The sequence below is a fragment of the Oryzias melastigma genome, linkage group LG17 (genome assembly GCF_002922805.2).
Source record: "Oryzias melastigma strain HK-1 linkage group LG17, ASM292280v2, whole genome shotgun sequence".
NCBI classification, from domain to species: Eukaryota; Metazoa; Chordata; class Actinopteri; order Beloniformes; family Adrianichthyidae; genus Oryzias; species Oryzias melastigma.
Genome location: NC_050528.1, coordinates 1,314,510 through 1,330,689, shown reverse-complemented (window position 1 = coordinate 1,330,689; position 16,180 = coordinate 1,314,510). Strand labels below are relative to the sequence as shown.

Here is a 16,180-nt window from a genome sequence, read left to right as displayed (position 1 = left end):
TGATGGAGGAAAATAGGAAGAAAATTAAAAACTTTTTTTCTGAGTTTTTCTTTATGCAAATTGTTGTGGATCAGGAGCAGAAGAAAAATATGGAGAGTAATAAGTATCACCCTAATTTATGCACTAATTAAAATTACACTTGAAACTAAATACACACGCAAATCTTTAAAAATTAAGCACAAATGACCTTTTACGCACACACAAACACAGGCTCTTTTCACGTCTCAAAGACTGTAAGTGATGCGTTTAAATACTACTTGAATGCTGGTTCATCAGAGTTTTCTCATCAGTTGTTCTGAACTCAGATTGTGAGTAATATCTGGTGAAACTCGACATTTATCAGACTCTGATGAAGACTTGACTGCAGAAACTCTATCCTAGAACGGCATCATCATATTTAATAAAACCCCTCTTAATGCTTTGAAAATAGATCAAAAGTTGATCTTTGTGGGACTTTAAAACATAGTTTGTTATCTAACATTTGATGTCTCTGGACTCTGTCTCATATAAAAACTGCTTTCATGTTTAAACAGAAGACAGCTGGAAGTCTGCAGCACACAGAAGGAGTAAACCGGATCCAGACCCGGTTCCGCTGACCTGGTACGGCTGCTCCTGCCGGCCTAAGGCCAACAGCTCGGGGGTCCAGAGGGAGACGGTGTTGTGACTGCGTGACCACAGGATTGCTTCACCGCCGGCAGCTTGCTGCATAAGCACTCTGAGTGACCCAGCACTCTCTCCGCTGATGTGGAAGTGAAACCTGCGTCCAGGAAACCAGGAAGGAGAAGAGAACGCCAGATTAGGAAGAAGGTTGCGTGGCAGAAAGACGGGCGGACAGGAGTGTTAAGCAACTCATGCACTACTTTGCTCTAAACCACAACTCTGCAGACTGTCATGAACTCCAGCAGCCATGAGAACCCACTGAATCTGGCAGAAGGGGGACGACGGGGGGAGCGGGGGACTCTGGAGTCTGGCCTCGGTCCCGTCGAATCCCTGGCCGACCTCTGCTGTCATGAAGTATCCTGAGGAGGAGGGACAGCGATTGGCCTCCATGCTTCACGTGCAGCACATGCAGAAGCTTGGCTTGCCTTCTCCTGTGGTGTGATCGGCTGGAGGCTCGGTGCTGTTGTCGGCCTTCAGCCTCCGCCACGCGCCCTCGCCACTGTCCGTCCACCGGCACTGATCGCTCTCAAACGTGCACGGACCTGAAATGAAAGTAAACGATGGAGGAGGAGGATTAGGGGGAATGGGGCTGCAGCGGGGCTGGGGGGGTGAGGAGCCTCTGCTGCTCCAGGAAGCGTCTGCAGTTTCAGCACAGAGCGGTGAGGCAGCGGCCGCTTCCTGAAAACAGGCTTCATGCACGGACATTAGAGCCGTCCGGTTTCCCTTCCAGAGTTTGACCTCACCACAGCCGGCCTCGTCCTCTCCTCGGGGGCAGTCCGGCTGATAATCACATTTCAAAGATTCTGAGATGCAAACGTTCCCGTCTGACAGACGGCAGAAGAATTCCCCGTCCTGAAACAGCAAAGAGGAACTCAGAATCTCCATGAGCACTGACAGGAGTCTGTCTCTGACTGTACCTGGCAGGGGTCCACGGGGGGGGTTGAGGGTGTGGCTGAAGGGGTGTCAGATGGGGCAGGTGGGGTGGATGGAGCTCCAGGTAGCTGGTTGTTGTCGGGGTCAAATGTGCATTCTTTGGAGAAGGAGATGTCATCGAGAGCGACCAGCCCTCTGGAATCCTCCGTGAGTTCATACCTGAAGACGACCTGAGGAGGAAACATCCCAGAACGACCGTCTGAGTCTGTGCAGACTAGTGCTGCCACAAACAATTATTTTAATAGTCGACTAAACACTGATTCGTTTTTAGGATTAGTCCACTAATCACGTCATGGACGAAGTGGATGTAAAAAACACGTCATTAGCTTTTAATTAACTAAAAACTAGATATATAGCATTACCTGTGATAATGCTAGTGTGATGCTGGAAGCTGAATTTGGCCGCTGAAGATGCTGAAACTGATGGCTAAAAACACTGAAGCTGATAACCAGCTAAAATATTAGCTAAATGGCAAATTAGCCTAGAAACAGCTAGCATATGGCTGAAATATTAGCTAAACTCCAAAATGCACCCCACCCCCCCCCAAAAAAACGTAAAACAACCCTAAATTAGCCAAAATAGCAAGCGTGTAGCTGAAATATTAGCTAGACTCTAAAATTGCCACAAAAAACAGGAAAAAATAAATAAATTAGCCAAAACAACTAGGATGTAAATGAAATATTAGCTAAATTTCAATATTGACACAAAAAAAGAAAAAATATACTAAATTAGCTGAAAAAGCTAGCATGTAGCTGAAATATTAGCTAAACTCAAAAATAGCCTAAAAAAACGTAATAAATGCCAAGATAGTCCAAAAAGCTTAAAGGGTACCATTATAACTTTCAACTTTACTACACTCTGACTCCATATAATATAAATAAAGTAACCACTAATCGACTATTAAATTAGTCGACGACTATATTAATAGTCGATTAGTCGTCGATCAGTCGAGTAATCGTGACAGCCCTGGTGCAGACCGGACTCTTCCTCTGATCGTTGAATCAGCTGCAGAGTCAAACCTTGCTGCTGACTGCAGACGAGAACGTGAGCTGCGCTCTCTGCCAGCTGTAGCTGGGGGGCGTTTCCATGAGCCACAGCTCGCCGTCACCGCCGCCGGACCCGTGAGTCCTGGACTGGACCGTCAGTCTGCCGGCAGTGGCGTCCACGCAGAAGAAGAAGAACCTCAGCTGTTGGAGGATGAGATGGACGTTAGTCTGTGTCCAGGGCAAAGGTCAACACAGAGCAGATTCCATCAAATGTAAAAAAAGAAAAATAAAAAAAATAATCCAACGTGAAGCATTTCAGACGCCACTAAAGCTCCAAATGCCCCTACATATGGAGGGGTAGGGAGGAAAACGTGTTTCAAGCAGCGGAGGCGGCCGGTTTAAATGTTAATCGATGACACAGACATGAATTGAGGAGATCTAATGTCCAGCGGCGTGCTGTGAGTGACAGGGCGAAGGTCTCGATTTGAGTGATGAGGCGCGAATTAGGGGGCGCAGCCAAAATTTAAATATTTGAAGTTTGACAGGTTGCCGCGTCGCTTCTGCCAATCAGGAACTCAGCTTTGGGCACGTGACCTTTTCAGTGATTACATCAGATTTGTCCAGAACTTCCATCTAATTCTTCAACCTGCTGAGGCCACAGAGTTATGAAGGAGAGATACACCACGGACAGATCTCTAAGCTACAGCGGCGTTTCTCTGGCTGCCGTCATCCCGCCTCCTTTAGTCCAGCGGAGCTCGCTCGCTAGATACGGCGGCAGACAGACAGCCGCTGCGGAGTGCGGGGGCTGCCTGCTCGGGCTGCCTGAACTTTGTGACATTTTTCTTATTTTCATCTCGACAAAAATGACTCCTCCCTCTCTCAGGTTAATGCAGAATAGTACGGGGTCAAATGATCAGGTCAGACATGGTAACTGAAACAAAAATATACACATTTGAAAAAAAAAACCCTGAAAACTTTAAATAAATTTTGAAAATCTGAAAAAAAAATACTGAAAAATTGAAAACTGAAAGTCCCGCCCCCATGTAAAATTAAGCTCAGCTTAAAAATCAGAATCTCATAAACCAGACATAGAGACGTGATTACTAATGTTTTTATAGAACTATTCTAATATTCTAAAAATAATAGAACTATGATAACGATGCAGGCAACAGGTCGTAGTGAGCACTTCTACAACAGATCCGGGTCAGTAAGGGTGAAGTAGAATGGTACGTTCCATTGTCCTGACGCCCAATGATGATGTGGCCGTATCAACCTCCAGGAAACGCTCAGCTCTGTGGAAACACCTGAGCTCCCATAAAGATGCAGCTGCTCCTCTACGACCCCCCAAAGAACCCGGACACCCCAAAAACCTGCAGCACCTGAACAGGTCACCCCCCCTGAACAGGTCACCCCCCTGTGCATCTGCATGTGACTAAAGCTTTACATCAGTAAAACCATGGCAGGTAGATGTGACTTTTAAGACCACAAAAACATTTATTAACCAATAGAAATCAATCGTGAACCACACGGGGAGTCAATGCAGTGATTTTAAAATAGGCGAAACGTGTTCCCGCCCCCTCGCCCTCATCAGGACGTGTCCAGCTGAATTCTGTGGGAGCTGAAGGTTTGATATCTGTCTATAGGAAGAACGATAAAGTCATTAGAACGGTCTAACCTGCTAGAAATACAAGCCAGACAGAGAAATGGGCGGAGTCTCTAAAGCGTTTTAAGACAATGAAATCCTGTTTTTGTTTTTAAATTTGTGGAATCAAATTATTCCGAGTCAAAAATAACATCCAGGTTTGTCACACGCTGAGAAGGTTGATCGTTTTCTAGTTCTGATTAGATGATTTCTGTCTTCAGAACAAGTTCTGTCCATGACTTTATGATCAAAACTCAGATATTGACCGACTCCTGGTCAGAACCCAAATCTGCTCTTTTCCTGATGGAGTTCTGTCGGTTTGACATGTTTTTGCACATTAGAGGATTTTTGCATCCAAACACAGAAATGTTTCCTCCTGTAAACCATGCTGGAAATATTAGATTACTCAAAGTATTTTCTCTACGTTTCGTAACCTGACTTCTGTTTTTTCGGGTTGTGGTTCGATTTGCTCGACTTCTCTTCCTCATTTTGGAAAGAGCCGGTGGAAACCGCCGGCGCTCCCGGACTCACGGTGCAGTTGAAGCTGGGCAGCAGCGTTCTGGAGAGGATCTCGGCGGCCTGGCCCTTCAGGGTCAGATGGGTGGGCGGGGCAACATAATGACCTGAGGGAACATCAGAGCGTCTCAGAGGACAGGAGTCAAACTAACTCTGCCGAGCGGCTCGGGGGTCCACACCTGCAGCGGAGTTCCGGGTGTGGTCCCTGGGGGGTCCGCGGTCGGGCCACGCTTCCTCGCCGCTATAAAGTGTCCAGTCAGCTGCAGCGGCGTCCAGGTCACTGTTCTCCCAGAAACACAAACCTTCTTCAAAGTCGCAGCGCTCAACCACGCCGAGCTCCTCTACACGACCGGCAGAGACAGAAAAATGGAGGCCGGTTCTTCTTCAAGCATAAACATCTCAGCAGGTTGATGTGGGGGCTGCACCCCCACATGGAGAGAAAATAAACTGGCTGCGATTTGTGATTAATATTTTTTGTGGATAAGTACAAAAATGAGGAAATTAAAAAAAATACAATTTACAGATGCAAAAATTAAAATAACAACAGCTTGAAACTAAATTCCGCGCCCACAAAACCACATTTACGGCCAAATCTGATGGTAGACGTTTCACGTCTCCCAGATTCATCTGTTAAGGCTGGTTTATACTCCTAAGTGATTCACTCGCCTCGAATCAACAATCTGGCGTTCTCATTCATACTAATGTTGGCTACAATGTACTTCTTACTGGAGTTAATACTTTTCAAGCAACAGGATCGTTTATTTTTAACATGATCATCATCCCGCTAAGACACTTTCATGAACCTGCGAGCGCACAGGTACATGAAAGGCAGAGGAGGAAGTGATGAGTTCGTCTGCTAAACAGCAACTTGTTCTACTTTAATCTAGTTGTCCTCTCTCTGTCTCTCTCTCTGTGTGTGAACGTCTGTATTTCCTAACTTCTTCAGTAAGTCTTCATTATTTTCAGCGTTAAAAGATATTTTTCTGGACAGACTTTTCTGCGTCGTCGCTTACTCTACTTGCTAAAATACATTCAAGTTAAATGACGTGATTTGCATGAGATTGCACTCCGGGCGTGACATTTCAGTCATGGATGACGTCACCAGCAGGTGCAGCATTCTGATGCCACTGAAGCGATTCTGCTCTGAAGTATAAGCCAGCCTTAAGTGATGCGTCTAAATGCTTCAATAATGCTGGGTCATCAGAGTTTGTTTAATTTGTGGATGTGTTAATTGCATTTTTTAAAATTTTATCATTTTTGTACTTGAGCACAAAATATATTGTACGAGTTACAAATCAAGAATTACACAAACACATATCCAAAGTTACGTACAAATCAGAACTTTCGTACAAATCAAAAATTATGCACAAATTAAGGACCACACAAAAATAAAAAAATACTCACAAATCATGCACTACACACAAATCAAAAATGTTGCACAAATCCAAAATTACGCACAAATTTAGAACTACGCACAAATCAAGAACCACAAATAAATCAAAAAATTTGCATAAATCAAAAATTGCACACAAATCAAGAACTACGCACAAACAAATTTCGGTGAGTTTATTTTCCCTCGTACTCCCGGCGTCATGTGCATCATCAGTGAAGCTCACCACAGCGGTTCTCGTCGGACCCGTCCCCGCAGTCGTCGCTGAAGTCACAGACCTGCTGGGGGTCCACACAGGCGCTGTTGCTGCAGGTGAACTCGCCGTCGGGACACTGAGGTTGAGCGTCTGTGGGAGGAGCCAAACGGCGCTCTGGTTATGAACGCCTCCCTCAGAACGGTCTGGAGGAACCGCGAGCGTACCTGGCAGAGAGCAGCCGCTAAAGGAGACGTCGTCGATGGAAACGTGGCCGCGCTCGTTCACGTTTCTGGAAGCCTCAAACAGGACGGTGAAGTCGGCGGGGACGCGGCCCACCAGGACCTCTCCGTGCTGCCACACGTCTCCATGGTTACCGGACAGCCACCACAGCGTGGTGGTCTGGGAGACGTCCTTCAGCAGAACCCTGAGCTCCACATCTGTGACGTCATAAATGTTCAGTCAGGAGTCAGAGCGAGCAGCAGCGGGGCTGATGCTCCGCCACACCTACCCTCTCCATACGTGTTGTGGTAGAAATGCAGCGTGCAGGTGGAGCTGGCCTCTCGGCTGAGGGGACTCTGCAGAAGGGCGGCGCTCACGTGTTCTCCACGATGAGGCTCCACCGCCATGTACCATCCTGCAGGAGTCAGTTCAGAGCGCGCTCAGACACAGTCAGAGATCTGCACGCCGAGAGGCGGCGGCGCTCCACAGGACTGGGTCACTCTGCCGCGGACAGGAGGTCAGCGTTGGGAACAGTGACTGTATCTGAGAACTGGACCGAGTGAGTGTGATGTCATTCATAAAAAATGGTTCACTTTCGGCTCCAATGAAATTCAGTTTATTCAGTCGCCATTTTTTTTGTGATACGGACGCCGCCAACTTGGAGCCAGAGCCACCGTGAGCAGTGATTGGTCCAGTTTAGTCTTATGGTCGCAGCAGGCGTGGGAAGTTTTAGTGTTCAGTCAAGGTAAAGAACGCAGTCTGAGGTATTGAGGCGCGATGTGGTCAAAGGGTGCAGTGGAAACATCCTGGACAGATCGCCAGTCTGTCACGGAGCCTATGGAGTTGGATCGACGGCTATGCTAGCCAGCCGCCCCGTGGACAACTTAGTGAGCTCCGTTAGTCAGGATCGAGCAGGACTAGTGAGGTCGACTGCCCAGGCTGGCGGTCCCCGGAGAATGGAGCCGAGCGTCAAGCATGGAGGCACTGGATCCCATTTGTAGAGTCTGTGATCTGACTCGGCCAGGATTTGAACTCATCAACTTCCAGTCTCAGGGCGGACACTCGACTACAAGGCCACTGAGCTGGTTAGCTGCCTGCTAGACGAGTCGGCACGAGTTCCATCGATTATGATGTTTTTCATTTTTTTATTTAGACAGTTTCATTTTCATTTTCCCCTCTCGGGTTAATGCTCAATCTGAGCCACAGACAGATGGAAGTAATGTTTAAAACGTGCGTCAGGAGTGAAGTACACCGCACCAGGAGAGACTCTGAAAGATCTGGTGAAACCAGACACGGTGATGTGTTTGCCGGCGCCGCTGTAGATCTCTCCAACTCATATAAACCCAAGATACTCGCTCAACATCATCCGTGTTTTCATGATGTGGCAACGGATGAATTCCAGAACAACTCTGGCGGTCGCTCCGCGAACTTGATGCGCTGTCAGTGCAGCATAAGTCGCCATGACTCTCACCAATCAGGGGTTAGCCTGTTTAAAGGCCACACCCCTTCCACTTGACAGAGAATCTGTCAATTAAACCATGTGAATGTTCGACATGAGACCGCCCAGTTTTACTGAGGCGTCCAATTGGTCGGTTTTTAATTTGAATTAAATAAAAAAATATTAAAAAAGAGGATTATCAAGAAGATGTTAAAAAAAGTATCAGAGTAAGAATGTTTGTTCTGACCAATAGAATGACTGAACAAATGATTATTTCTCTGTAGGAGTCTATGGGATTTTGGTTTCTTGGAACGCCATGGGGGCGGAGCCACTCGATCCAGTTCTCATATACAGTCAGTGGTTTGAAACCACTAATGCATTTGTAGACGCTGCTAAAATTCAATTCATTCAGTGATGAACTTTAGCAGCAAATCTGCAGCAGAGAGACGAGGACAAAGATCCACACAGACGAGCATCTAAACCCACAGAGACAAACATCTCAACCATCAGAAGATTCTCTTTCTAAACCGCTCTCTCATGCAGAGCTTCAGGTCTGCAGACTTTAGGTCAGAGTAAAGCCTGATCTTCATGATGCTCCATTTGGTTCAGCATCTCACCCTCCTCGGTGCCCAGCGTGTTGTCCACAGGAGGCCCAGCGCTCCCAGTAGCATTCCTTCCTCTCTCCCACTTGAACTGGCCGCTGCTGACGTCCTCCCATCCACACGTCCCGTTCTCAAACGAGCAGCCTTCAAACCCTGAAGTCGTTTCGTTTTCTGGACGGAACAGAAAACATTTCTGTCATTTCAGGAGGCCCGATTCATGAGCGGCTGATGATAAAAAGGCTTCAGTACGTTTGCAGACGCCCGGCGTCAGACTGATGTCATCCACTGCAATGAAGCCGCTGCTCTTTGACTCTGCCTCCACCAGAAGCTGGAACATAAATATGAATTACCGACCTTCCCTCCACTTCCATCTCTCCTCTGTTAGGTTTTCATACCTGGAACAGGTTGGTCGAGTTGAGAGTCTGAGAGAATCGGCTCCAGCGGCTCCCGCTGCTGTTACTGTGGAAGACCAGAGTCTGATCCGACGGGCCTGAACGCGTGAAGACCCGCAGAGTCCCCGAGTCGCTGACAGACGACAGGAAAACCGATTCAGAGACCAGAAACATTCAGCAAGAACTCACACATCAATCCCAGCCAGGAAGTTCAACATTTCAAACAGTAAAAATGAATTTATTGTGTCACTTTTCTGAATTTTACCAAAAGCAGTGGATATTTGAGGTTATTGCTAAGAGGTTACATGTAGGTCAGCGTTCAAAAACCAGCAGGAATATCTGCTTCCGAGCTCCTCAGTCTGCACAAGGGGAAGCAGGTGATTCACGGCGGGATGACATTTGCTCACACTTCTGGAGGAAGTCCGTGAGGAAACGGAACAACAGGATGAAGCGCATCCTTCTTCTGAACTGTGGCATCATGTAAGCCGCAGCAGAAAAGCGATGACTCTGCAGTTTTCTGCTGCTTTTGTGCTGACCTGGTTTCCATGTGGTACCACAAGGTGAAACAGGAAGTCTCTTTCTCTTGAACCCATTCAGAAACGACTTGAGCCACAGAGCCGTGCTGCCGAGACAAACTCAGTAAAAACTGACCTGCAAGTAAAAGGAAAACATTCACAATTAAGAACAAATAAGTCCTCGATTATTTTTGGTCAGTACTTTCTCAAACATTTTTGATAGATAAAGATGTGTTTCTTCAAATATTTTTTAGCCAAAATCTAAAAACCTGTGTTGTTTTTTTAGTTTCTGCAGCAAGAGTTCACAGACATTTACCTCCGAGTTGTGGGCGTGGCTCTTCCTGCCCCACTTCCCTTTCCAGTTGCTGAGAGCTCATATATTTTCTACATCATGAAATTTTCTAATTTCATTTTTTGTCTGCTTCTAATTCACAACAATTTGTACCAAGAATTACTCAGAAATCTAATTTTAAGCTTAATTTTCTTTACAAATGTCCTCCATCATCAGACAAATACCACAAAAACACAATTTTCACTATCAGGGAGCGTCTTTAAGGGGAGAAAAATTACATTTGACAGAAATTCTATTTTTGATTGAGTTTCCAGGGATAATAAATAAATGCTGCCGTGCTCCACAAACACACAAACAGCAAAGAAAAAAAGTTATTTTTGAGTCATTTTTTAGCAGATGACCTCCTGATGTTAGAATAACTTCCATCTTTTTATGTTTTGATGTCAACCAAGAATGAGACAAAGTTATAAAGAAACTCTCATGCTGATGAGTTGGAGTTTAAGATCTTTTCTTTGAGGGGGGGGGGTCAGAGACAGTTTCTAGACTGGGGTGTAAAAACGATGGCTGGGGCCACATGTTACGTGTTAACTGTTTGTTCTGGCCCCTAAAACCTCCACATTCTCATTACGACTCGTTACATAAGGACCACCGCGTTAAAAACGGACGTTTTGGGTATCCCCAACTCCTCATTTTTTGATGTACTGGCTGTTCCAATAAAACCAAGAGTCTGGGCATTTTATCGGACACGGACCGAACCTCATGATTCAGCCAGTTCCAGTGCCCTAACCCTAGCCTGGCCCATGTATGGAACAGCGTATGGAACCAGTACCAATCCATGTCTGGTACTGATCCACGTTTGGTATTGGGTTTAGGTTAGCGTTAGGATCCAGGAGCGGTTGGGGAGCCTTGATTTAATGGGAACAGCCAGTTGGAGACACGCAAAATGTCAATTTTTAACGCGGAGGGTCTTTAACCACGCCATCAAGAGTGTGTTATCCAGACTGGACACGATTTTGATTTCCCGTATTAATCTTTTATTATTTTACTCAGGTGTCTCCCCACAGATGGGACACTACAAATAAATCTGCCTTTGCTCAGGCAGACAGTTATGTCTCAGTTCCACTGAGCGGTCCAGACCGAACTGGACCGAGCCAGACTGGATTTTTGAGCAATTCCATCACAAAATGGACCGGTTAAGCAGGACCAACTGGTACCATTTCTGATCCCCCATTTGTCATAGGTCCATAGAAAAATGGAATGGACCCGTGAGGGCGGAGCTTCTGTCGTCACACGAAGTAACCCAATGATTGGTGGAAAGGTTTTTACGACAACAGGAAGTATCCAACCAGCGCTTCTCCTGACTCTAGATCCAAACAGAAAGTTGTCTCTTCTTTTTGGCTGGATTGATCGCCCCCCAATCTTCTTTCAAAGAATAAGAAATTCTTTACATACAGTATAATTGGGGGGTTTGGGGACCGGAGACACGGCGAATCCACGAATACGGAGACACACACACATCCCCATTTCTGTCTCACCCGACCACGAAGAATGTCCGTTACTGATCCATACTCACCAAAAACTCTTCCGATCGTGCAATGAAGAACATTGGAATATTGATCAACATGAAGAGTTCTTTTTCTCTTAAGTTCAGAACAATAGACTGTTCAGCAGCGGAGAGGCCAGCTTCATCAACACCTGATCCGGATTATAATGATCTTCCGCGGTTATCTTTTTCATTTTCCCTCCGTTTTTGAGTCATCTTCTCTTCTACGTCATCATCTACACTCTGCAGCCGCTTTGATGGTCCAACGATCACTGGAACTGAACCGGATCATTCTGAACCGGCCGAGAGAGGACTGGTCTGATCCAGACCGCTCCGTAGAAACGAAGCATTATTCTGCATTCATCTTTGAAGATTTGTTGTTTTTCTGATCTTTATGTGGGATTTCAAAGTTGGAATGCCGTTTTACGGATTATTCCAACACCACACGAATGCGGCATTTCCCTGAAGGACTTCAACCCATTGGTGAAAATGACACTAAAATGAGAACAAAAACCACAGCTCTGAAATAAAAACTCTGAAATGTTCTGTTTAAAAGTAGTTTTCAATCAGGATTAAAGTGCGTTTTTGTCCAGATTTCTTGTTTTTCCCTATTTTTCGAGGTGCATTACCAAAACACGCCACGGATCTCCTCCTGGTCCGGCCCTCCTGTCAGATTTTAGACTCCCTTTTGGCCCTCGAGTCAGAAAGTTTGCCCATCTCTGTTGTTGGCAAACCAAGAGTTCAGATAAAGAGTCTGATTGGTCAAAAAGCAGGAAGCTGATTTTCACTGAATCTCTTTGGTGTGTTCATGAGCTCAGAAAAAAACCTGGAACAACTTCAGGAACCGGGCTGCACGATGGCGCAGTGGTTAGCGCTCTTGCCTCACAGCGAGAAGGCCCCGGTTCGACTCCCGGCTGGGACCTTTCTGTGTGGAGTTTGCATGTTCTCCCCGTGCATGCGTGGGTTTTCACCGGGGACTCCGGCTTCCTCCCACCGTCCAAAAACATGCTTCATAGGTTAATTGGGGACTCTAAATTGCCCCTAGGTGCGACAGACTGGCGACCTGTCCAGGGTGTACCCCGCCTTCGCCCATCAGTACCTGGGATAGGCTCCGGCACCCCCGCGACCCCGAAAGGGAAGAAGCGGTCAGGAAAATGGATGGATGAACTTCAGGAACCTAGAAGAACTTCTGGACTTCGCTTTGACGAGGACTGGACCCTCAGAGATCAAGTTAGGATTCAAGAGGATCCACAGTAGAAAAATCTACTTTACTCTATATAAAAAAAATGAACTTTTCTTTAAGAAAAGCGAAACTAGTCGCAGGAGGAGGCAGATATTTTCATTTAAAGACTTGGTGTTCCAGAGGAACCCTTTCTTTTTGAAAAAATGATAAATAGATGAACAGATGACGTTAGAGACTAAAGATTAAAGATTAAGCTTTAATGTTAGCTTGCCTGACCTGTCTGAGAGCAGCCTGTTTTGAAGGACACCATTAATCAGTCTGAAGATCTGAGACTCGCAGAACCTCCGTACCCTCTGGGGTATCCGTGGTATGATCCGTTGGTGGACCATGTGATCCTCCGTTTGCCACGACCCACTGATGTCCGCCGTCTTTGTGGATGTTGACCCAGGTACACTGTCCGGACTCAAAGTCACAGCTGCCTGCAGGACTACAGGCTCCACTCTTAAAGGAGACGTCGTCTATTTTCACAGAGTCGCTGGTGCCGGGTACGTGGACGGCTCTGAACACCACCTGGAGGAGAATGTTTCACATAAAAGTCTGTGGGGGATGTTTGAACTGAATAAATTATAAATAAGTTTTTTTTAACAAAAGCCTTACATAAAATCTTGCAGGAGAAGACACCGTGACCTCTGCCACCTCCCAGCCTGTAGAGGGCGACCCCGGCCGCCGCCAAAGGGCGTCGCCCGGCTCACCGTCTCGCTGCACGTGAACTGAAAGGCTGTTAGAGGAGTCTGCAGGTAACCAGTACCTGTGAAACATTAAAGCAGCATTGAAGAACCAGACGGAGCGGGATCTGCGTCAGTGACCTGGACGAACAGAACTCACCAGAACCGAACACACATCTCTGAGGAAGAGGAGAAGGCTGGAGAAAGAAGGTCTGCCACCTCAGGCTGTCTGGAGTTTGAGCTGAAAACAGTCATGTAGAAACCTAACAAATGAAAAAAAATTAGGTTTATGAACTAGATAAGTAGCATTACCTGCGATAATGTCAATACTTTTTGCTGAAGATGCTGAAGACATTTACTGTAATCGCTGAAGGGGTTTGCTGAAAATGATAAAGATATTGACAAAATGCCAAATTTGCTAAAGGACTTAACGGTACATTAATTGGAGAAAGGGCAGAGAATTTAAAACATTTATTGAAAAATAAAATAATTGCAAAAAACTTTAAAATGCATAAAGGTTTGAAATCAGAATTTGCTCAAAACTTCAGTAGACGCTAAATTAGACAGAAATGCTAGCATATTGCTAAAATACTAGCTTTGAATCCAGAATTAGCCCAGAAAACCTCAATAGATGTCAAATTAGCTAAAAAAGCTAACACGTTGCTAAAATACTAGCTTAACTCAGAATTAGCCCAAAATACCTCAGTAAATGTCAAAACGTTTGCATGTTGCTATAATCTTAGCCAAAAAATCGCATCAATTGTGTAATATCTTAAAATCCATAAAATGTACAAATACCAAAATTACAAGCAGGATAGTCTTTAACACGCTGAGCATTTTAATACCAAGATTGCAGAAATTGCTGAAGTGTAGTTGAGTTTTTACGTATTAATGACGGAAGAATAAATATGGAATCACTATAGAATACCTGCGATAATGTCAGAGTGAATGTTTTTTTGCTGAAAATGGCAACGCAATTTACTTTAACTGCTGAAGGATTTGCAAAAAAAGCAAAAGTTATTTATAAAATGTTAAATTTCCTAAAAGACTGTTAATGTCAATAAAGAACTATTAGAGAGCGCTTAAGTTGAACTCAATTTCTGAAAAATTTGCAGTAAATTGCTTAAAAATCTGTAATACATAAAAATTTTGCACAAATATTTAGCATGTTGCTTAAATATGAGCTGAACTCCAAAATAGTCTAAAATTCCTCAGTAAACTAAATTAGTAAAAAAAATGTTAGCCTGTTGCTAAAATAGAAACTAAACTCTAAATTACCCTAAAAAATCTAATAGAAATCAAATTAGCAAAAGATGTTAGCATGTTTCTAAAACATTAGCTAAACTCCACATCTTTGAAAATTACTATAAAGATGAAAACATAGTCCATGGATGGATTTAAATGTTTGTTGATAATCTACTTAAACTATTGAAGTTTGAAGACTTTCTTATTTGTTTCCTATGAGGCATATTTTGCTCAGTATTTCAAAAACTATAAAGTTTATGAATACCAAAAATACAAGCAGTAATGTCCTGAACGAGCTGAACTTTATGATACCAAGATCAATAAAATCTCTGAAAGTGTGATTGAGTTTTACATGCTGAAAAACATATGGACAGGATCAGGAGAATCACTGTAGTGTGAACGATGACTAAGCATTTATTCAGTTTTATTTAGAAGGACGACTAAGAACTGAAGGTTTTTTTATGTTCTTGTACAGAGTGACTGATGTGTCTGCTCCCAAATGTACTCATCAAAGATTAACATACAAACAGACGTTTCAAATGCTAAAATAAACCGGTTTAGAATATTTATCTTCCATAACTGGAAAAATGTTTCCACTGCTGTTGTTGTTTAATCAACACGCTTTCAGATGTTAAACCAAACCTCTTGTGGGGCAGCTCCATGTTTTCTCTGTTGATTCATTCTTTGCGGGACTGTTTCCTCACCTTGTTCGGTTCCATAGGTGTGATCCCCGTGATGCTCGCCCCCCTTCCTGCGCCCCCACAGCCCCCGCTGACTCACACTGTTGTCAAAGCCACAGGAGTCGGAGTCGAACCCACAAACGTCTAAAATGGAGATTTAAAACAATGTTGAGATTTAATGAAAGTAACAGGAGCCTCATTTTACACCTGTGTTTACGTACTCTGATTACTGCAGGCTCCGCCCCTCACTGTGACATCATCAACAGCGATGAAACCCCAGCTTTGGGTGTTTCTGTGTCCGGCTAACGTTATCTGTAGACCGAAGAGGAACAGCCGTACAGACAATCACTAACTATAAAAAAAACATGTTTTATTGTGTTTTTGATTTTATCTGCTTTTATGAAACACGTTTTGTTTGTATTATGATTAAACAGATTTACTGATTTAACACAGTCAGCAAAACATGAATCCATAAAAGCAATAAATGAATAAACCGATCCTGGTATTGATGATGAAGATTCAGTTCAAAGTTGACCTTGAAACTGTCGTTGGTGTGGATGGTTACTCGTGCGCTGGTCCATTCTGGGTTTTGGGTTCCATGAAGAGTCCAGACCAACAACTCAGAGGAGTTCTAACAGAAAAACAACATATTTGTAGTGATTTGGTTAAAAAAACGTTTCCAGAACATCGTTTTTATAGAGGTACGGACAGTCTGAAGCAGCAGATCCAGGCTGGACACTGACGGCCCGAGCATGTAGAACCAGAACTCCACACAGCTTTGGGACTCCAGAGAGACGGCCGGGACCGAGACAGCAGCTCTCTCGCCGTCCTTCAGACCCGACCCGTTCAGCAGTAGGAAGAATCCTGCGCAAAGAGCAGGAGAAAGATGAGGAAAAAAAACAATAAATGATGATAAAGGGATTTGTAAGTCTTAATTCTTTTTTTGTGAACAATTTTTTATTGAACAATTTCAAAATGACAGTTCAGAACGTAACTTAAACAATCAAATAGCCCTCCCCCACC

The 16,180-nt window shown here is 44.6% G+C and overlaps 1 protein-coding gene across 1 annotated transcript in view; it reads right to left on the bottom strand.

Moving 5' to 3' along the window:
* si:ch211-106h4.4 (MAM and LDL-receptor class A domain-containing protein 2) overlaps positions 1-16,180 on the bottom strand; it is a 31,161-nt gene that overhangs the window by 5,071 nt on the left and 9,910 nt on the right. The window contains exons 17-38 of the mRNA XM_024274406.2: positions 15,867-16,021; positions 15,693-15,788; positions 15,379-15,469; positions 15,182-15,301; positions 13,393-13,495; positions 13,165-13,315; positions 12,858-13,077; positions 9,511-9,625; positions 8,978-9,107; positions 8,832-8,910; positions 8,598-8,753; positions 6,832-6,957; positions 6,548-6,760; positions 6,354-6,473; positions 4,917-5,078; positions 4,753-4,844; positions 2,613-2,780; positions 1,578-1,763; positions 1,404-1,512; positions 1,086-1,202; positions 920-1,019; positions 598-757 (exon numbers count right to left, since the gene is read on the bottom strand). Of these exons, the coding sequence (XP_024130174.1) occupies positions 598-757; positions 920-1,019; positions 1,086-1,202; positions 1,404-1,512; positions 1,578-1,763; positions 2,613-2,780; positions 4,753-4,844; positions 4,917-5,078; positions 6,354-6,473; positions 6,548-6,760; positions 6,832-6,957; positions 8,598-8,753; positions 8,832-8,910; positions 8,978-9,107; positions 9,511-9,625; positions 12,858-13,077; positions 13,165-13,315; positions 13,393-13,495; positions 15,182-15,301; positions 15,379-15,469; positions 15,693-15,788; positions 15,867-16,021 (2,969 nt within the window). The remainder of the gene's footprint in view (positions 1-597; positions 758-919; positions 1,020-1,085; positions 1,203-1,403; positions 1,513-1,577; positions 1,764-2,612; positions 2,781-4,752; positions 4,845-4,916; positions 5,079-6,353; positions 6,474-6,547; positions 6,761-6,831; positions 6,958-8,597; positions 8,754-8,831; positions 8,911-8,977; positions 9,108-9,510; positions 9,626-12,857; positions 13,078-13,164; positions 13,316-13,392; positions 13,496-15,181; positions 15,302-15,378; positions 15,470-15,692; positions 15,789-15,866; positions 16,022-16,180) is intronic.